Source organism: Alligator mississippiensis, chromosome 5 (assembly GCF_030867095.1).
Source record: "Alligator mississippiensis isolate rAllMis1 chromosome 5, rAllMis1, whole genome shotgun sequence".
Taxonomy (NCBI): domain Eukaryota; kingdom Metazoa; phylum Chordata; order Crocodylia; family Alligatoridae; genus Alligator; species Alligator mississippiensis.
In genome coordinates this window covers 2,000,186-2,020,702 of record NC_081828.1, presented here as the reverse complement: position 1 = coordinate 2,020,702, position 20,517 = coordinate 2,000,186, and the positions used below count along the sequence as shown (strand labels likewise).

The following is a 20,517-nucleotide window of genomic DNA, read 5'->3' as shown; positions in this document are numbered from 1 at the left end:
TCAGGTCCAAATATCGATGGAGCGGAGCTCAGTAGTGCCAGTCCGTGTGGCACTACCACTGGCAAGACTCCTTCTTCCCAAGCCTGGGGCTGCAGACACTCCCACGTCCACGGCAGCATCCTACGTGGAGGCCCCAAGCCCAGAGGCCTCAGGGTTCAGATGCCCCCGGTCTCCCTTGCCCCGAGCCAAAAGGCGGAAGGAGCTGGCTAGAGGGAGACCCCGAGAGCAATCCCCCATCACCATAAATTGTGTAGCCAAAATCCTCCGGTTGGGAGGCATTATGGACTCTGGCAGGGGTCGAGAAGAAGGGGATCTCCCCTGCCAGGTCAGTAAAACCACCCGGGCCCAAAACCACCTTGATCGCAGTCTGAAAGCAGAGGAGCAAGCTAGGCAGAGCTGCTCCCGGGCAAGGAGCAGTCGTGGGGTATCGGGTCCAGCTGCCCCCAGGCTAGGAGCACCCGTGGGGCATCAGTGGGTCGTGTGAGCAGGGGCACGAGTACGTCCTGCCAGCGGCTGGTCAGGCCGGCATTGCGATATCCCCTGCTAACAATGCGATACCCGGTCCCCGCCGTCACCCCCAGCCGCAGAGCGGGTCTGAAATGCTACTGATCCACCAGCTGTAAGAACACGGGGTGCAAGATCCTGGGCCCCCCTAGCTCCCCGTGCCTCAGTTTCCCTGCAGGGCAGGGAATACCTCCCTGGGAAGGAACAGTTTTTACCTGCCTACCCCCAGAGCTGGGGCGAGGGTTTGTTCATGAGTGGGTCGCCTGTGCTGAAGATGCTGATTGCCGTTGCTAATGAATGCTCTTCATTAGTATGGTGTTCTGCTGCCTGTGCCTGGTGCTCTTCCCCGCTCTCCTCTAGGGAGACGCCTCCGGGCTTCGTGCGCCACGGGCAAAAGCTGTAACCGATGCAGCGAGACTATCTCAGGCCCATTCAGGCACCTGTTTGCACCCTTGCGCCTGTGCTTCGGAGGACAGAGATCTCCTCTGTGCAGTCATAAGCCACATCTGCCATCGGAGGAGCGAGTGCTGCTGTCTGTCAATGCCCCGGGGTGGGACGTGTCCTCTGTGCGGGGTGAAAGCCTGAGACCCTCTGCTTTCACCTGCTGCAGCGCGTATTGCACAAGCCTGGAAGGAGCCAGGCCTATCCCCCACTCCCAAATGAAAATGTGCCTGGCTAAAGTTCGGCCAGTTTGGGATGGAGGAGCTGTCCCGCCGGGTCAGGAGACAGAAGAGGGACAGAGATTTAGAAACCAGCGGCCCGTTCCTGACCCACCCCCAGGGTTAAAGATGCATCAGCCGGGGAGGAGGCTCCAGCCCTGTGATTCTCGGGTGCCGCGGGACCTTTCAGGGGTGCTGCAGGGTGCACGCCCCATTAGCACGGCAAGGGGTGCAAATGTGGCTCTCACGATCCACCCAGAAATGGCAAATGGAAAGCTGGAGCCGTAAAATCCCCTGCCCTGGTGTGGGCTCGCACAGCCCTTGTCAACAGATGGACAGACAGCACCAGCATTTTCCTGTGGTGCAGAAACCAGTGAGAGCAATGGGGGCGGCATCCTCCGAGGGGAGACGGGGTCGGGGGGTCTTTCAGTCTGGAGTGCCTTGAACTTCAGCCTAGGAAAGCTTGAGATGCATACCGGCAGTCATGCATACTTTGGCTAGTCCATAGGGTGCAAATTGATAGAAAGAAAGAAAGACTTTTTGACTTTTAAGACTTTTAAGAGACATTTATTCCAGGGAGGGTGGCAAGTGGGGACAGTAGAGATCATGTCCAGGTTGGTCCGAGAATCTGGGCCTCACGGACAAGGCCTGGGCTCATGGCCTGCAAGGCCTGCCTAGGCAAAAAACAAGAACACGAAGAACAAAAGGAGTATTTATATATATACATATATACGGTTCTGCCAGCGGGGACACCCAGGGGGGCATCAGGACATCAGAGGTCGACCCGCATGAAAGAAAGAAGACAGTGCTGCCAATGTAAAGGTGTATTAGATAGATAGATAGATAGATAGATAGATAGATAGATAGATAGATAGGTGGACTGGTGGACTGGTGGACTGGTGGACTGGTGGACAGACAAATACATACATACAGACATACTTTGACTAGTCTATGAAGTGCAACTATATAGAGACAGACAGACAGACACGTACATATGCAGGTACTTTGGCTAGACGGTAAGGTGTGAATCTGTAGGGAGAGAGAGGTAGAGAGATGGATAGATGGATAGACAGAAAGAGAGATGGATGGAAAGATGGACTGGCAGACAGACAGGCAAATACATGGCAGTCTGTGGGGTACAAACCGATCGAGACACAGATGAAGAGATAGATGGATGGACGGGCAGACGGACGGGGAGAGGTGGGCTGGCTGACAGACAGACGGGCAATTCCACCGACGAATGGATGCGACGCAAACCCCCAGAGCCAGGCGGGGCGGCGGGAGACAGGAGGACGAAGGGCCTGGCGGGCAGCTGGGCGTGGGCAGCCCCTGCGCGGAGCCACCGCCGGCCGGCCCGTGCACAGCGCCGAGCACCGGGGAGTGGCTGTCCAGGGCCGGGTGGGCTGTGCCGGGCTGGGGGCAGGCGCAGATGCAGTGTGCGGGGCCAGGGGAGCAGGATCGGGGCCCCGGAGCTGCCCCTTTCCCTGCTCCCGCCCCGGCAGTCAGGTCCTGCCCCTAAACCCCCACGACACGAGGTCCCCTTGGCCGGGTGCGGGGGCTGCCCTGGGCAGGGGGGTGCAGGGGATGCCCTGGTGCCCCAGCCCCCAGCCCTGCCTCCGTGGTAGCAGCCGGGCAAGGGGCTGAGCAGGGACCCCCGGGCCTGCAGCAGGAGCCAGGCAGGCAGGAAGGGTGAGGTTTGCGCCGGGGCGGCACGGCCCATAACAGCCCCCGGCCATTGTTCCAGCCTGGCTTCCTCTCCCGCGCGAGGGCCCGAGCAGGCCCGGCCCAGCCTGGGAGCAGACCAATATCCACCCGTCGTTCCAGCGCGCTGCCGGGATCCGCCCCAGAGCCAGCTGCACTCGGGGCCAGAAAGGGCGAGCAAGGCCTGGGAGAGCTCATGCCGGGCTCCCCTCGCCAGGGAGATGTTGGCACCGCTGCTGCCCTCCCCTGCGCTGCAGGTCGGGGGGCCGCGCTCTGGGCTCGGCTGCTGCTCGCGGCGGGCCTGGCACTGGGGGCCGAGGAGGACGCCTGCGACTGCAGCGCGGCTCTGGACTACGAGGCTTTCCGGGCAGCTCCCGCCCCCGCTGCCTGCTGCCTGAACTTCACCGGCTCGGCCGTGGGGCTCCTGGCCTGGGACACGCTGGGGCAGGTGCGGGGCCTGCGGGAGCTGCACCTGGCACACTGCGGCATCGCGGCCGTGTCCGGCACGGCCGCTGGCCCCCCGGGCCTGGAGGTGCTGCGCTTGGGCCACAACCGGCTGCAGACGCTGCCCGACGGCTTCCTGGCAGACGCCCCCCGGCTCCGTGTCCTGGACTTGGAGGACAACCGGCTGCAGGCGCTGCCCGGCTCCTTCCTCCGGGCCTCGGCTGGGATCCAGGAGGTCTCACTGGGCTTCAACGCGCTGACCGCACTGCCCGCCGGCATCTTCCAGCCATCCCTCCTCCGCCTGGGTCTGGCCAACAACAGCTGGCACTGCAGCTGCGCCCTGCTCTCCGGCCTGCGGCGGCTGCCCCGAGCCGTGTCCGACGGTGCTTCCCGGTGCCACACGCCGGAGCGCTATCGCGGCGTGGAGCTATGGGAGGCACCAGCGCACGAGCTGTGCCAGGCTCCCGACCTCACCGCCCTCGCCGTGTGCCTGCCATTGCTGGGCGCCTCGCTGGCCGTCGCTTGGTGCATCTGCCGGCGGCGGAGGAAAGCGGCGCAGGGCCCACGGGAGTGCCACGTGACCACGGTGGCTTGGGCACCCAAGCTGCCCGCCACCCCCACCAGGAGCCAGGGGCTGCCGAAGCCCTCCGCCACCTTGCCGGAGGGCGACGGGGACCTGTACGAGGAGGTGGAGATGCCCCCCGCCCTGGTGCCAGGCAGCACGAGCAGCTTGTGGATGGAGCCCGTGGCCGAGGAGACGGCCGGCGGCCCCGAGGCGGAGAGGCTGAGCATGAGTGAGGTGCTGCGGGACTCGGCCGCCCGCGAGAAGCTGTACCGGAGCCAGACGGCCGAGTACTACAGCCTGGTGCCTGGCCTGGAGCTGGACGACTCGGACCCCCCCGAGTACGAGAGCGTGGAGCTGGGCTGAGCCGTGTCACGGCCCGCCTGCCCCCAGCGTGGCCCAGGAGCTCTCTGCAAGGCTGGGGGGAGCCGCGGAGGAGGCTTCCTGTTGCTCAAGGGGTCGGTTGACCTGCATTGGATTTGGGGGCAGAGAGAACGCCCCGGACATGGCAGCTCTTGGAGTGGGACCCTGCCCCACCTGCCAGCACAAGCCGCTAATGTCCTGGGCCCAGCTGGGGTGCAGCAGGCGGGGGCTCAGGGGTCTCCAGAAGCCAGTTACCCCTGATCTGGAGCAGACAGAGCCCCGGGCTCCACGGGCAGAGGGTCTGGGACGGGGTGGAAACAGCTCGTGTGCCCGGGGCCGGCCTGGAAGAGCGGCAGGAACGCAGCACCCGTCCCAGGTGCATCGTTCTGCACCACGGGCTGGGCCGTGACGTGGGGCAGGACTGGGCGTCCCGGTGCACCTCGCTTGTGGTGGTGTGAAGGTGGGGGGCACTGGCGGGGATGTGAGAAGCAGCGTGTGTGTGTGTGTGTGTGTGCATGTGCGTGTGTGAAGCAAGCTGGCTGGGGTGTGTTGTGGTACGTGTGTGTGTGCATTTGTAAGAGAGAGAGGAGTGGGGGTGTGCATGTGTGCTGGTGCATGAAGCAGGCTGGGGGTGTGGAAGCAGGCTCAAGGTGTGTGCGTGTGAGAGAGAGAGAGAAGCAAGGGGGCATGTGTGCATAAGAAGCAAGCTAGGGTTGTGTCACGTGTGTGTAGCAGGCTGGTTGTGCACGTGTGTGTGAGGCAGAGAAACAAAAGGTTGTGTATGTGTGTGTGCATGTACAAAGCAGGCTGGGGGTGTGCTGCGTGTCAGGCTGGAGTTGTGCCGTGTGTGTGCAGCAGTCTCTGTGTGTGTTTATGTGTGTGAGAGAGAAGCAGGGTGTGTGTGTGTGTGTGTGCAAGAAGCAGGCGGGCGTTGTGCCGTGCTGGGTGCCATGAGAAATAAAGCATGTCCCTGCCCACCCTGGTGCCGCGTGCAGGCGTCGCGGGGGCCCCTCTGCCCGTGGGGGGAGGCCGGCCTGGGGGCAGGGAGGGAACCCAGGCGTCCTGGCTCGGGGCACCCCGCCTGCCCACGAACACCCAGCCGCCTCCCCACGGCGGGAGTGATTTAGGGCCCAGGCTCAGGTGCAGATAAGAGCTGGGCATCGATTGCCCTGGCAGGGTGGGAGCGGCACGGGCTGTAAATCAAAGATGTCTCTGGCTGGGACCAAGGGGCACGGCTGGGACAGAGACGGGGGCCCTGCACCCAGCCCTGTGGCTCTGGGGGGCCGTGAGGAACCTGGGCTGGGAGGAGAGGAGGGAAGCCGCTGTGCGAGGGGGACCGGCACCTCCCCGCCCCACACCCCCTGCCAGGCACTTCTGCCGAACCAGCAAGGTCATCATTAGGCTCCAGAGTTGCACCAACCCACCCAGTCCTCCAAGCGCCTTCCCACAAGGCATTGCTTTCAAAGCCACTGGCGGGGGGAGGCTGGCCGGCAATCCCAGAATGCACCAGGGTGTGGCTCTCTCCCACGCTGGGTGCTAAGGGGGTGAGTCTTGCTCCAGACCGGGGGCAACGGGCAGTGCCCGGAGGGCACGGGGAGCAGGCAGGGGACCCGGGCCAGCCTGGGGTGCCCAGAAGAGCAGGCGGGCGTGCCCGGGCTGAGTTCCCTGTTCCTGGCACTGACAGCCCCCATCCATCACCCGCTGCTCAGGTTTATGAGCCCCGCGCCGGGTACTTAAGGGAAGGAGCCGGAGGCACCGGCGCTGCCCAGACACCGGTGGCAGGTAGGCACGGGGCAGGCATGCAGGTGTGCGAGGGACCCAGCTCCCGGGGGGTCCCCGGGGCCGCGGTCTGCTGGGGACGGAGCTGCCTGGGCACGGGGGTCCGGATGGGGAGCATGCACACCCGAGGTGCTGCAGGCGTGCACACGTGTGAGCCTCGGCGTGTGCCTGCCCACGTGCGCAGGTGCAGCCATGACGGTGTCGTACACGCTGGAGGTGGCGGACGCCCGCTTCGGGGGCTTCTCCAAGCTGCTGTTCCGCTGGAAGGGCAGCATCTACAAGCTGCTGTACAAGGAGCTGCTGGTCTTCGCCCTGCTCTACACCACGCTCAGCCTCGTCTACCGGTGAGCCCGAGCCCCCCGGCTGCTGGGGCAGCGGCTGCGTCCCCATCCCAGCCAGCAGTAGCGGGTTGTTACCTGAGATGCCTGCAAGCCGGCTCCTTGCACACGTGTATGCCTCGCACGTGCGTGTGTCTCACACACTTGCAGCCAGCGCGGTCGCGGAGCAGCCCTTGGAGAGGCAGAGAGCTGGCCAGGGCCCCTGGGAGGGAGGGAGGGAGGGAGGGCAGGCCCTGCTCCTGGGTGGGGGGCACGAGGGAGCTGTGCCAGTCCAGCCGCCCGGGCGAGGGCCTGATCCGGCTCCCCGGGCTCCCGGCAGGCGGCTGCTGAGCGAGGAGCAGAAGCGCCTGTTCACCAAGGTGGCCCAGTACTGTGACCGCTCCACGGACCTCATCCCCCTCTCCTTCGTGCTAGGTAAGGCCCCTGCCGCCCCGGGCCCTGGCACAGGCTTGTCCTCCCTTGGGACACCCAGCCGGAGAACCCAGGCGTCCTGCACCCCACCTGCGAGTCCCCCCAACCTGCTGCCTTCCCTTGATCACCTCCACCCCAGAGGCAGCTGCCTCCCAGGACAGCTGTCTGTGAGTGCATGTGCACACGAGTGCCTGTGTGCATGTGTGTCTGTATGCTTGTATGCATGTGTGAACACGTGCATGCATCTGTCTGTGTGTCTGCACATTAGCATGTCTCTGCATGTTTGTGTGTGTTTGTGTCTGTGCATGTCTGTGTGTGAACACGTGTGTGAGTCTGTCTGTGCATGTGTCTCTCTGCATGTTCCGGTGCATGTATCAGTGCATGCGCCTGTGGGTGCTTGTGTGTGTGTGTCTGTGCGTGTGTGAACATGTGTCTGTGTGCTTGTGGGTGTGAGTGTCTCTGCATGTTCATGCATGGGTGTGTCTGTGTGTGTGTATGTGTGTGCGTGCAGATGCATGGGTGTGCATGGGTTTGTGTGCATCTGTTTCTGTGCACAGGTACATGAATGTGTCTGCATGGTCGTATGTGTGTCTGCATGTGCATGTACGCACGTGTGGGAACATGTGCATGTGTGCTTGTGTGTGTCTATGTGTGTGTCTCTATGTTTGTGCATGTGCATGTATGTGCATGTGAACACATGTATGTGTGTGTGTGTGCGGTGCCGTGCACTGGTCCCCGTGGAGGATGGAGGCCGTGGGGCTGTGAGCAAGGAGGTAGCTGGGGGTCGCCCTGGGGAGCAGAGGGGCCCTTGGGGGGCCTGGCCCAGGCGGGGAGCAGCTTGGGGGTACGTGGAGAAGGGGCAGGAAACCAGGCAGCCCCCCGGTGCTCTGCCCCTGCCCTCCCCCCACTCTGGGAACGTGGCCACCTTATCTCTGCCAGGTGTTTAATGGCACCCGCGCCTGGCCCTGCCCGGGGGAAAGAGGAACTTCCCTGCCCTTTCCCAGCACCCAGGACAGGCCCCGCCAGGCCGGTGCCACGACCAGGCTCCCGGTGCACGAAGGACCCCCCTGCCCTGAGCGGCACCCGGCGGCTGCTGGAACCGGGCAAACCGGGGGGGCTGGCACATGCCCCATGGGGCTGATGGCAGCAGAGCCATTTACAAAGCTATTTCAGGCCATCCAAGGACACACAGGCAGACCTTGTGGTGCCTTGTGTGTGGGGGAGCTTGCAAGCAGGCCGCGGCGCCGGAGGCCTGTCTACACTAGGACACAGTGCGTGGCCAGCGGGGCCTTGCCCACCCCAGCCAGCAGCAGTGGCCTCAGCCCTGCTGTCCCACGAGTCCCCTCCCTGGGGCAGGGGTCCTTCCCTACCCCCCTGCCGGGCACCAGCTGCCCCAGGGCTGACGGCGCCGGCCCCGGGCAGGCTTCTACGTGACGCTGATCGTGAACCGGTGGTGGGCGCAGTACAGCAGCATCCCGCTGCCCGACCAGCTCATGTGCGTCATCTCCAGCACCGTGCACGGGCGGGACGAGCGGGGCCGGCTGCTGCGCCGCACGCTGGTGCGCTACGCCAACCTGTCCGCCGTGCTCATCCTGCGCTCCGTCAGCACCCGCGTGCTCAAGCGCTTCCCCACCATGGACCACATCGTGGATGCAGGTGCGGGCGGCTGCATGCGGGGGGCGGGGGGCTGGTCACGGCACCGTGTCCTGCTCTGGAGGGGAGTCTCCATGCCCAGGGGCCCCTTCTGTGCCACCTCCATGCCCCACCGTGCCAAGGCGTGTGCAAACCCAGCACTGTGTTTGTGCCCTATGGTCCCTGGCTAGCGATCCCCTGGTCAAGGGGCACTGAGGCGTGGGGATGGGGGGTGTCCCCATGCCAGGGCCTGGCAGGGTCAGCGGCGAGGGGGCCGGAGCCGGGGGTGGCGCAGACCCCGGGCTCCGACCCCCGCGTGGCTCCGGCCACAGGCTTCATGACGCAGGACGAGCGCAAGAAGTTCGAGAGCCTCCACTCGGACTTCAACAAGTACTGGGTGCCCTGCGTGTGGTTCACCAACCTGGCGGCCCAGGCCCGGCGCGACGGGCGCGTGCGGGACGACGTCGCCCTGCGCCTGCTCCTGGATGTGAGTCGGGGGCCGCGGGGGGCTCTGGACCCCCGCCCCCAGCTGCAGCCGCTCACGAGTGCTGCTTGCTCTCGCCGTCTGCCAGGAGCTGAACCTGTACCGGGCCAAGTGCAGCCTCCTCTTCCACTACGACTGGATCAGCATCCCCCTGGTGTACACCCAGGTCAGGCCCGTCCGGCCCTCATCCCCGGGCACGGACCCAGGCGTCCAGGCAGCAATGCCCAGCCCGAGCTCCCCTCGGCATGGCTGCAGCACGGGCACAATCCTGCTCCACCGGAGCTCCCTTCTGCACCGACCCAGGGGGGATGAGCCTAGGGAGGGGTCTGGGCACCTGCCGGACCCCTCCAATGTCCTCTGTCCGGCTCACCCAGGTGGTCACCATCGCCGTCTACTCCTTCTTCGCCTTCTGCCTCATCGGGCGGCAGTTCCTGGAGCCGCTGGAGCCGGGCGCCACATCCACCCTGGACATGTATGTGCCCCTGCCCACGCTGCTGCAGTTCTTCTTCTACGCCGGCTGGCTGAAGGTGAGCGCCACCGGCACAGCTGGGCACAGCTGGCTTCAGCAGGGGTTGGCAGCTGCTCCAGCCCCTGCAACCAGGACGGGGGGGCCCCGGGGCCTCCAGGCACTTGCTGTGCCCAGGATGGAGGGAGCCATGAGCTGAGCCCTGGCACGGCCACATCCATCCGTGTCCAGCCAGCGCTGCTGGGCTAGGCTGCGGGTCCCCCACGGGGACAGGCGGGCCGTTGGGGGAAGAATCGTAGACTCCCCGAGCCGCGGGGCTGGCAGGAGCTGCAGGGTCACATCCAGTGCAAGCCCTGCCGGAGGCAGGATCAGGCCTGTCCACACCAGACAAACCGAGCTCCGGACCACGGTGCTCGCAGCCGGCTCACGGCGGGCGCTGTGCCCTCCCCAGGTAGCCGAGCAGCTCATCAACCCCTTCGGGGAGGACGACGACGACTTTGAGACCAACAAGCTCATCGACAGGAACCTGCAGGTGGGTCCCCCCGGTCCTGCGCCCGCGACCCAGGTGTCTGGGCTGCACCGTGGCTCCCCTGGGAGCTGGGGCCTTTCACCTTGATGCCACAGGGCCAAACCCTCACCCTCACAGCTGGGGCTAGTGATTTGGGGTATGCCCCCCTGAGAGGTTTGTCCCTTGATGCAAGCCCCCCGCCCTGCCCAGGTGTCCCTGCTCTCCGTGGACGACATGTACCAGAACCTGCCCCCCATGGCCAAGGACAAGTACTGGGACGAGTCCACAGCGCTGCCCCCCTACACTGTCGCCACAGCCGCCGAGACCCTGAAGCCCTCCTTCCTGGGCTCCACCTTCGACATGCGGTGAGAGGGCCGGGGCTGGGCTCGATATGGGGGTAGCAGCCACCCCATAGCTGCTCCATGCTCGCCTCGGGGCGCTGGGGACCGGGCAAGAAGGATGCCCTGGACCCGTGCTGCTCCGGTTGTAGCCCCGGGAGCTGGGGGGTGTCGCACGGCCCTGTCCCAGGCTGGCAGCAGGGCACGGCCCAGCTGCACCCCGGCTCCAGGCTGGTGCACGGGGTGCCGGGGCCAGGCTGGCTGCAGCGTGACGCCTGCGGCCCCGCAGGATGAGCGAGGACCCGGAGCAGAGCCATCAAGTGGAGGCCTCGCCCGCGCTGCCCCGCGCGCACACGCCGCTGCTCAGCCGCTTCCTGGGTGCCGCGCCCTCGCCCGCCATCAGCCTCAAGAACTTCGGCAAGACGGCACGCGGACACCCGCACCTGCTGCGCCGCTGGGGCGACAGCTCCCCGTCCCCCCGCACCACCCGCGGGGACGACCCCGAAGCCGTGGCGCGCATCGAGGAGGAGGAGACGGAGGACGAGGGCAGCCAGACCAACGCGTCCCCTGCCCCCTGCGCCCGGGCACCCAACCGCCTGCAGCCCCCCGAGATCCGGGTGGAGCTTGTCCCCGACAACAGCTCCAGCCCCGACTCCTCGGCGGCCTAGAGCAGGGGCCTGGGACCCCCTCCGGCCCCCAGAGAGCCGCAGCCTGGGCCCGAGCTAGGCTGAAGCACGCGCCTGGCTCCCAGCACAGCCGGGCATCGAATCCCCCATACAACCCTGCCTGGGGCTGGGGTGCTCGGAGCTGCACGGCGGGGACATGCTCATCTCAGAGGGGGCTATGTGTTAGCCAGATACCGGTCCCAGGCCTGGGTCTGCAGGGGACCAGGCGGCAAAGCAAGGGGCACAGAAATGTCCCGCAGTGGGTGCAGGCCGTGGCTCCCTCCTTTGCCTGTTAGAGGTGCGACGCTCGGGGCGCTGTCTGCGCTAAACAGACCCAGGCCTGGCCCAGCTCTGAGCTGCCCCGAGCTGTCAGCAAGGCCCTGGATTAGCCACGCTCCCCCACTGCTCTGTGCCCCCTACTAGACTCTACCCTCTGCTTTGTCACCCTTGCAACTGATTTCCAATAAAGGCCTGGGCACAGGGCACTGGTGTGGGGCACGAGTGAACTGGGGACTGAAACCAGAACGTGGCCTGCGCTGCCGGGACTAGGAGCAGGCTCCCAGATGCTCCGCGGACTTCTCCGCAGCCCAGCAAGGCACCAGCCCCACTTTCATTTACATCGCACGTGTGATTTGCAAGGGGAGGTGCGGGCACAACACAGGCCGCGTGTTGATGCCAACAGTTAGGTCAGGGAAGAGTCAGGGCAGACTGGGATACCACCACCACTGTAATCAGGGCAGCAGGCAACACCCAGGAGCCTAGATGCTCCTACATACAACAGATGGGGTTTTGCAAAGGTGGTAAAAGCTCCAAGGCCGTGTTGGCTTATCCATTTAACACACCTGAGGCTGGCCAGATAAAACACTTCCTCCATAGCCAGGCAAAGGTGTCACAGGCAGAGCTGCGTGTGGATTTATGGCGCTGTATCAGGCTGCGCTGGTAATGGTACACGGCCGGTTCCCACGGCGTGGGTGACAGTGCACCCATGGCAAGAGCCTGGGAAAGCCGTGTGCCCTGGCGTCCCCACACCCCTGCCCTGGTCCTGGTAACAGAGCATTGAGATCATGCACTTCGCTCTTTCTCTTCTCCACTGGGCTGGACAAGTGTCCAGAGCATGCACATGCATGCATGCACGCACACACATGTATACCTGGCGCTGGTTCAAGGTGGGCACACACCTGCATTTATTCAAGGAAAAATGAAGTCTGTAAGTCAGCAGGGCTCATCTTCTCCATGCCATTGGGGACAGGTGGGAAAGAAATCATGCCGTGTACCATCTTCACTGTGTGCCTGGCTTGGCCGCACGGTGCCCTGTCTAGCATCCAGGCCCTGAAACCTGGCAGCAGGGGAGCAGCAATTAGTGCTGCCCGCACTGCCAAGTTTCCAGAGCTGTGGGGAGCCGGGTGGGCTGGATGGCACAGGTCTGCAGGCTGGGGGCAAAGCACCCCAGCTCTAACTGGCTTCATGACAGGTATGAAGGTTTCAGAACCGCAGGGCTCCATCTCATGAACTCACTCAGCAGTCCCACCCTGCTACCCCCATCTCAGAGGATGGGGGGGGGGAAAGGCTGCAGCGTGGCGTCTCAACCAGCCCTTTAAAATGCTGTTCTGGGGCTCGACCCTGCTGGGGCTGCGGTCTGGAGGGGGAGGAGGGTTAGGAGAACACCCTTCATGCATAGAGCAGTGCTTGGTGCTACAGTTGCACCACTCTCCTGCAGCCAGAGGTGTGTGGAAAGGCCTGGCAAGGGCTATGCTGTTTTCCCTTCAAAGCCCAGCCACTGGCATCATGACTAGGCAGTCTGCTCCCTCCGGCCCCAGGCTGCATGCAGAGGAACCGGGACTTTCCTAACCGCACTTAGCACCAGTTGGGCACAGACGGCTCTCAGCAGCGGAAGAGCACAGGGCCCTCGAGGCACAGCCACCGCAGGGCAAAGGTGGCAGTGTTTCAGCTAAAAAGCAAAAAGCACTGGCACCAGTTTCTCCCAGGCATGTGCAGGCGGGTAGCCGAGCTGGGCACACAGCATGGGTGGCTGCAGGACCCGCAGGGGAGCTATCTGAAAGGGAGCAGCTTCATGCAGGTACAGACAAATACTTCCTGAGACTGTGTATAAGCACCCCCGCACCCAGCTGGAGCTCCTCTCCCTGTTAACAGCCACACAGGGATTCTTCCACCATTCTTGCAGCCTGGGGAAGTGCTGGGAGATGGAGGTTTGTACCCTCCCTTCGAAAGGGACAGAGCCACCAGAGGCCCAGCCCTTCTGCTAGGAGGGAGTTCATCTCGCACTGGAATGAGACTTGGGAGGCCAAGGAGAGACCAACCAGTCACTTGACAGTGCAGGCAGCAGGGCCAGGGCTCCCCCCACACCCAGGGCTCTTGCAAAGCAAGCAGGAACCAGCTAACCCAACCACGTCAACGCTGACGCTGCTGCAAATTATTATTAGGTGTGCGCGTCTTGGACAGAGGAGGGCAGCAGCAAGCCACAGGACTCGCAGACACAGGGCACCAAGGCAGCTTAGAGCCACAGGCAAAGCAGCATGCGACTCATCTCCTTACCATGTGTGGCAGTAAAGGCTGCCTAGCCCCGTGGAAGGAGCCGGCCAGGCCGTCCGCTCCCCTGCTGCAGGGCTGAACCTGTTTAGTGCATGGGTTTGCTTTCCTTGGCTTGCCCACAGCTCCTTGTGCACGTTCAAGATGCCCAGTCCAACCCCATGTCCTCCAGTCTTCCCTGGCCCAGACCAGTCCTGGGCTAGGAGCTCTGGTCCCCAGTGCTGGCTGCCACAGGAGAGCACCAAGCCAGACACGCCAGGGGTCTGTTCTGGGCTAGCTGTGCCCACCCCACCAGTGCCACCTACTGCGTGCGTGGCCACACTGTCAGTGTGTACCGAGGCTGCGAAAGAACTGCACTGACAGCAGCTGGAAGACCTGGGAGGGAGGGGACACATCTAAAAAACACCAACAGTTCAGCATTTCCCTGAGCCCTGCCCTTTCCCGCAAAGGGCTGATGGGAGACAGGGACTTGTACCACGTCCCAACAAAGCACAGGGCCGCTTACAAGAGGACTCGGGGTGCTTTTATTCTCTCTCTCCAGTCAGTATTTGACATCTATTTGCCTTTCCTGGCCTTGATCTTCCTCAGGTAGAACTCCAGCTCCTTGCCTTCCAGAATATAGCCATCCGCCCGGCCACACTGTCCCGGTCTGGAGGCGATGCAGGCTGCAACGAGAAGGCAGGCATTAGGCGGGGGAAGCAGACACTATCGCAGCATACATCCAGCCAGGAGGGGCTTCCCCTCGCCCGGGCGCCAGCTGCCTGATGCACGGAGCAGCAACGGGCACTGAAACTGAAAGCTTCAACAAGCAGCACTCTAGGATCACGTGCGACTGCCAACAGGTGCCCTGGTGGGAACACGGCATGGGGAGATTCCCCGGTGAGGTCATCCTCAGATTGTCAATGTCATCGCTCGAGCTCAGCAGCAGAACTGGATAAAGCTCTCGTCACTGGAAGACCTCAGCACCAAGCCCCCATGCAGAGGCAGCCGGTGAGTGGAAGAGACTCCTGCAGCCCTGGCAAACCCCGGAGGTGGAGTGTCTGCTGCCCGCTCAGCTCCCACTGGCCTGTAAGGACTCAGCCCAGGCTGGCACGGTCAGGTCTCCACGGGAGGTCTCTCCCCTCCCTCCAGGGCCCTGACAGCTTGCAAAGCCCAGGCCTGGGAAGCTGTTGGCAACACCCACTAAACATGGACTCCTCCACAGGTGCAGCCCTGACCCCCATCCCCACAACTACCCAAGTCCCCCACTCCAGCTGAGTCAGACAAAACTCACAAAAGAGCAACACGGACAAGGTCCAACTTTGACTCCCTTCTTCCCCCTGGGCACTCACCGAGCAGCTTGCCCTGCTGAAACTGCTCCTCGAGGAGGGTGCTGATCTTGGCGTTCTTTTTCCGTTCATCATATTTCTTCTGGATCTTCTTGGAGCGCTTCTTGTTCAAGATCTCCTCCTCCTCGGGTGTCTGCAACGAGGCCATCAAAGGACTGAGGATGGGCTATGCTAAGGCCCAGCTGTCCTCCTTCCAGTGCTTCTCTGCTCACACCTCCCTTGTCATCTCACAGCAGCTTTTCAAAGGATCTGGTGGTACCCATGGGCGCCACGGCACTCTGGTTAAGAATCCCTGGTCTAATGCCTGGGCTGTGCCCTCCTGCTGGGACTTAAAACCTGGAGGATCCTAGCTAGATTTGTCTGGGATGGTTTGGATAGGGCTGATCCTGCCCCAGGCAGGGCATATGACCTCTGCAGATCCCTTCCAGCCCCACTTCTCTAGGCGTCCAAGTCTCTGCTTCGCTGGCAGCAGCATGCAACGGTCAGACACATGCATGCTAGAAAGTGCAAGGATACAACATTTCATCAGCAACTCATGGTGCACTGCTAGTGCCAGCTGGCGAACCTGGGAGAATACAAGCTGCAGAGGTGTTCGTGGCCATACAAGTACGGTGTGGAAAGGCCTGTTTTCCATCCAGTGCTGCCTTGTCACAGGCTAGATGCATGGAACCAACCACAGGGCTCTGCTAAAGCAGGGTTGGAGCACTGTTGCTCTGACAAGGCAGCTGACAGGCAAGCCAAAAAGCCATTTTTCTAACTTTTATTTGGCCAACTGCAGAAGCGAGAGAGATGTCAGACAAGCTTCTGGGTATGAAAAGTACCATGTGCCTGAAAGCTTGCCTGACATCTCTCCGAACTAGACAGCTGGTCCAGTGAAAGAAATCCTCAAGCCACCCCCCTTCTTCTGGCTGGTCCAGTTATTCAATAAGATGTAATAGGTCCCAGAGGATATGCCCTAATGGAAAACGAGTTACCCCTTGCCCCATAAACAAGCAGACCCGTGGTTCCCCACGTACTCTGGATCTATCTGGCAATCAACAGAGACAAAGCCTACATGTAGGACCCAGGGCTTCAATTCTCAAAGGTATCTCGACACCAAGCAACCAGCGAATCCCAGGCAAGCTGAGCACCCAAATACCTTCAAAGGGCCAGAACCAAGTGCCTAAACACTGAAGCAACCACCCAAGGGGTTTCACCCCTTGCTGCAGTTCAACAAGGAGAAATGCAAAGTGCTGCACCTAGGGAGGAAAAATGTCCAGCACACCTACAGCCTAGGGAATGACCTGCTGGGTGGCACAGAGGTGGAAAGGGACCTTGGAGTCCTAGTGGACTCCAAGATGAACATGAGCCGGCAGTGTGACGAAGCCATCAGAAAAGCCAATGCCACTTTATCGTGCATCAGCAGATGCATGACAAATAGGTCCAAGGAGGTGATACTTCCCCTCTATCGGGCGCTGGTCAGACCGCAGTTGGAGTACTGCGTGCAATTCTGGGCGCCACACTTCAAGAGGGATGCGGATAACCTGGAGAGGGTCCAGAGAAGGGCCACTCGTATGGTCAAGGGCCTGCAGACCAAGCCCTACGAGGACAGACTAGAGAAACTGGATCTTTTCAGCCTCCGCAAGAGAAGGTTGAGAGGCGACCTTGTGGCTGCCTATAAGTTCATCACGGGGGCACAGAAGGGAATTGGTGAGGTTTTACTCACCCAGGCGCCCCCGGGGGTTACAAGAAACAATGGCCACAAGCTAGCAGAGAGCAGATTTAGACTGGACATTAGGAAGAACTTCTTCACAGTTCAAGTGGCCAAGGTCTGGAACGGGCTCCCAAGGGAGGTGGTGCTCTCCCCTACCCTGGGGGTCTTCAAGAGGAGGTTAGATGAGCATCTAGCTGGGGTCATCTAGACCCAGCACTCTTTCCTGCCTATGCAGGGGGTCGGACTCGATGATCTATTGACGTCCCTTCCGACCCTAACATCTCTGAATCTAAGGGAATGTGCTCGTGGCACCTGCTGCTCCCAGGTGCGAGGACCTGCCCCACTGTCTGCCAGGTCTTCTTCAGCTTTGTAAGTTGTCATCGCTGTCCCTTCAGCAGCAGAACTGGACAAAAGTATCATCATCAGAAGACCTGAGAGCAAAGAGGCAGGCCCCTCACAAAGTCCAGCCTAGCAGGGACACATACTGGGCTTCATGAAAAAGCATGGCTTTGGCAGGCCCCTCTCAAACCGCTGAGGACAACCAACCAAGGGCACATCTGACTAAAGGTTTTTCACGCAGCAGCTGGCAAGGCGGGAACCCTGTGCTAGCTCCCAACAAGGGGCCCCAAGTCAGCCAGCCCCGGGCACGAAGCCCCCAGCCCAATACATACCAGCTTGGCGCCCTTCTTGCGACCCAGGGGCAAGGCGTAGTGAGCTTCATACCACTGCCGGTACGGGGTGCTGTCGATGAGAACGATGCAGTTCTTCACCAAGGTTTTGGTCCGGACCAGCTCGTTGTTGGAGGCGTTGTAGACCACGTCGATGATTCTGGTCTTGCGGGTGCAGCCTTTCAAAGGAGGGAGCTCATTAGAATCGGGAGCAAATAAGGACAGCAAAGCCCCATTAGCACCCAGCAGGCTGCCTACCACCCCCCATGCTCAACCTCCATCGGCCCTACAGCTCGGCAGTTTATACTTGGTCACCCTGGGGTGGTTTCTAATGAGAAGGGTAATGAAGCACTGGAGCAGGTTACCCAGAGAGGTGGTGGAACCTCCCATCCTTGGAGGTTTTTAAGGCCCGGGTAGACAAAGCCTCATCTGGGATGATGTAGTCGGGGCTGGTCCTGCTTGGAGCAGGGGTTGGACCAGATGTGACCTCCTGAGCTCCCTTCAACCCTCTTTTTCTGTGGGTCTATGAACTCAAGAGTTTGTGCTTTATAAAAAGAGCAGGCTAAATCCTAGAAGAGACCAAGTAGCAGCCTCAATCATCCAGTCTCATGTACGGCAATTCTGACATGGAAGTCTTTTCAAACCCTTGTCCGGGGTGGGTTTAAACTGGGCTGGTCCTGCCTTGAGCTGGGGGCTAGACTAGCTGCAACCTCCCTAAGGACCTGCCTTTCTACAATTCAGCAAAGAAAGGTAAGGGCAGGTTTAGAAAGGGAGGGCCCAGTCTTGCAACTGCTTCCTACCACGAGGAACTCAATCTCCCTACAGAAAACAGGGCAGGCTAAGCAGCTACAGCTGTTCTTCCTACATGAATAACCCAGGCCTAGGTAGCCATGGGATGGGGCCAGGTCTGGCTTCCCATCCTCCACGAGCTTCTAGAAAGCATGGGCTGCTCAGCAACGGGGCAAAACCTCCAGCCTCAACAATCTGAGTTAGCAGAAGAGCGCCTGGCCAGCCCTGGGAACTAAGCCCCGTTTATCCCTCACGGGCAGCGGTGAGCACGCTCCTTCCCCTCTGCATGTCTCACCCACCCTGCAGCCTGTGCTCAGCAGGGAAGACAGGAAGGGTGGTGGGTGTCGCTGCACAGACACCCCCGGAGACACCAACCAGCCTTCTGTCAGTTACTGCCAGCCTGCGCTGAGCTCTCTCCGTTTCTCCAGAGGCCTCAGCCAGGCCCAAGGATCCCCAGACCCGTACAAGGACAGTCGGACACCAACACTGATGACTGCAGACAAATCGGTGATCTGCAAGGTCCCTTCCAGCCCTCAACTATGAGACTATGAATGAGCTCTGCCAGCCCACCCCCTTCACACACCCCTCCCTGCCCACCACCCTTCTCCAGATCCCACCCCAGGCAAGTCGCTTCTCACCAAGATCCCTTGCCCCCTTCCTGCTCTCTCCTGAGCTGCTCTGCCCTGCTTTCAGGCCTGCATATACTCTGGGGTGGGGGTTAAGGAGTTGGAGATGTATCCTCTGGCATCTCTAAACCAATGGCACTGGATGACGTGGAGGATCCTGAACGATGACAGACTGCTCTAGAGATACCCAGTTCAATGCTCTCTCCCTCTCTAAACCACCTACTTCTGCCACCGTCCGAAGCAGAAAACTGGGCCGGCTGGCCGCTGGTCTGACCCAGCGTGGCCCTGCTGATGCTCCTATAAATGTATCTGGTCCGAAGGGAAGCCCTCCATGCTAACGGGCTCCTCTCTGCCCCCCTCCCGGGGCTTCTGTGAGCAACGTGCTCAGTGTAACTATGACACTCCCGTCATCGCAAGCTTCCCGGAGGCATCGGAGCCTCCTCCAAAGCCCACTTAAGGTCAAAGCTCTCATCATTCTTCACGTGCCACAGAGCCCCCCTGGCAGACCCCTACCCCACGCCACACTCAGAGCCCAGAACAGTAGAGGAAAGCCTGGCTGCTTCAAAACCGCCCCGTGCGCCCCGTGAGTGCCTCGGCCGGCCGGCACTCACATTCAGATCCCCAGGAGAAGTTGCCGACATCCAGCCGCAGAGCGCGGTACTTCTTGTTCCCGCCACGAACCCTCACGGTGTGAATTCGGCGCGGGCCGATCTGCGGGGAGAGAAACGGCGTGTGCTTGAGAGGCCGGACGGGACGAGACGGGACGGGACCCAGGCGGCCGGCTCCAGGCGCCCGGCAGCGTGGTCAGTGTAACTATGACAACCCCTAGCATCGGCTGGCGCCGCGCGAGGGACCAGAACGGTCCCGAGCGCCAGCCTAAGGCCGAGCTCTCATCACTCCACTTGCCTCTACCCCTCTCTGGCAGGATGCCGGTGCCCCGCGGGCTCAAGAGAAGCCAGGGGGGACACGGACACCCGCGGCCTGAGCCCCACCTTGGTGTTGGCCGGCGGTCGCCCCAGCTCATACTTCCTCTTCTTGTGGTAGGGCTTCCTCTTCCCGCCGGTCTTGCGGCGCTTGTGCCAGTTGTCCCTGGAGATACCTGCGGGGAAGGAGCGAGGGGGGGCATCAGCGGTGAGGTGGGGGGGGCAGGTTGGGGGTCGGGGGGGGGGGGGGGAAGGCTCCGAGCTCTCAGCTCTCCAAGGTTGGTCTCCGCATGGTGCGCTCGGTCTCATGCAGCACTGAGAGAAGCTTCATCATGGAGACTCGGAGCCTGGCCGGACCCTGAAGGGCCAGGGGGGGTCATGTCCCCCCTACTCCCCAGTTTGGGGAAGGGCTGGGGGTCCACGGCCCGGGGGGGTGCAGGGTGCTCTGCACACAGAGGAGCAAGGTCAGGGGTCATACCCCCCCTCCCCCACACAGTCTGGGGAAGGGAGGGGGGGGTGCAAGGTGCCCTGCGCATAGGGGGAAAGGTCAGGGGTCACGGGTCTCCCTAGGGGGGGAGGGGCAGGGCGGCCCGCGCTCCACCCCGCCCCCATCCAGCGCGGCCCCACGCAATGGCGGCCCCCGCGGGTGCCCCCCAGCCCCGCGTTGCCGCCCGGCCATAGCCAGCACCCCGAGCCCCGGCCCCGCGGGCGGATGGCGGCGGATGGCGGAGCGCGGCCGCACTCACCCATCCTGCGGCGCCCGCTGCAAAGAGGAGGTCGCAAAGGCTCACGGGGCGGTTTGTGGGGCGGAAGTCTCGCGAGAGGCGCCCTTTGCGGGCGTCATCACGCGGCGACTCGGACTTGGGGGAGGGTGCGTCACATGGCTGCGCCCGGGGGAGTGGTACATCATCACAGGGCGACTGGGCCCTGCGGCGCGCTAAGGGAAGCACGTGGGTGCGTGCACGTGCCCTGTCCCTGCGCTTACAAGGACAGAGGAAAGCAATGGTCTCGGTTGTTGTGGCGGATCTCGGTGAGGTGTTAAGTGTATATGTTCATTAATTAAAAAAAAAACAAAAAATCAGCTCTGTC

At 62.3% G+C, this 20,517-nt stretch overlaps 2 protein-coding genes and 5 non-coding genes across 7 annotated transcripts; 1 reads left to right on the top strand and 6 right to left on the bottom strand.

Annotated features, from left to right (window-relative positions):
• Nucleotides 1-6,172: 6,172 nt before the first annotated feature.
• Nucleotides 6,173-11,341, top strand: BEST4 (bestrophin 4). Its single transcript, XM_019477062.2, has 9 exons — nt 6,173-6,356; nt 6,670-6,764; nt 8,184-8,417; nt 8,726-8,880; nt 8,966-9,043; nt 9,252-9,404; nt 9,795-9,875; nt 10,062-10,216; nt 10,479-11,341. The coding sequence occupies exons 1-9, from the start codon at nt 6,205-6,207 to the stop codon at nt 10,855-10,857; spliced, it is 1,482 nt and encodes a 493-aa protein (XP_019332607.1). The 5' UTR covers nt 6,173-6,204; the 3' UTR covers nt 10,858-11,341.
• A 1,720-nt stretch (nt 11,342-13,061) lies between these two features.
• On the bottom strand, nt 13,062-13,191 carry LOC132251062 (small nucleolar RNA SNORA35). Its single transcript, XR_009462867.1, has one exon. It is a non-coding gene; the product is annotated as a small nucleolar RNA SNORA35 (small nucleolar RNA).
• Nucleotides 13,192-13,902: 711 nt separating this feature from the next.
• RPS8 (ribosomal protein S8) lies at nt 13,903-20,271 on the bottom strand. Its single transcript, XM_006273271.4, has 6 exons — nt 20,175-20,271; nt 19,498-19,604; nt 19,117-19,216; nt 17,094-17,269; nt 14,733-14,862; nt 13,903-14,066 (listed from the first exon to the last, which is right to left on the bottom strand). The coding sequence occupies exons 1-6, from the start codon at nt 20,176-20,178 to the stop codon at nt 13,957-13,959; spliced, it is 627 nt and encodes a 208-aa protein (XP_006273333.1). The 5' UTR covers nt 20,179-20,271; the 3' UTR covers nt 13,903-13,956.
• On the bottom strand, nt 14,290-14,356 carry LOC132251043 (small nucleolar RNA SNORD38). The gene has a single exon (XR_009462848.1). It is a non-coding gene; the product is annotated as a small nucleolar RNA SNORD38 (small nucleolar RNA).
• On the bottom strand, nt 16,779-16,851 carry LOC132251041 (small nucleolar RNA SNORD38). The gene has a single exon (XR_009462846.1). It is a non-coding gene; the product is annotated as a small nucleolar RNA SNORD38 (small nucleolar RNA).
• On the bottom strand, nt 19,304-19,409 carry LOC132251044 (small nucleolar RNA SNORD46). Its single transcript, XR_009462849.1, has one exon. It is a non-coding gene; the product is annotated as a small nucleolar RNA SNORD46 (small nucleolar RNA).
• Nucleotides 19,687-19,771, bottom strand: LOC132251040 (small nucleolar RNA SNORD55/SNORD39). Its single transcript, XR_009462845.1, has one exon. It is a non-coding gene; the product is annotated as a small nucleolar RNA SNORD55/SNORD39 (small nucleolar RNA).
• Nucleotides 20,272-20,517: the final 246 nt, after the last annotated feature.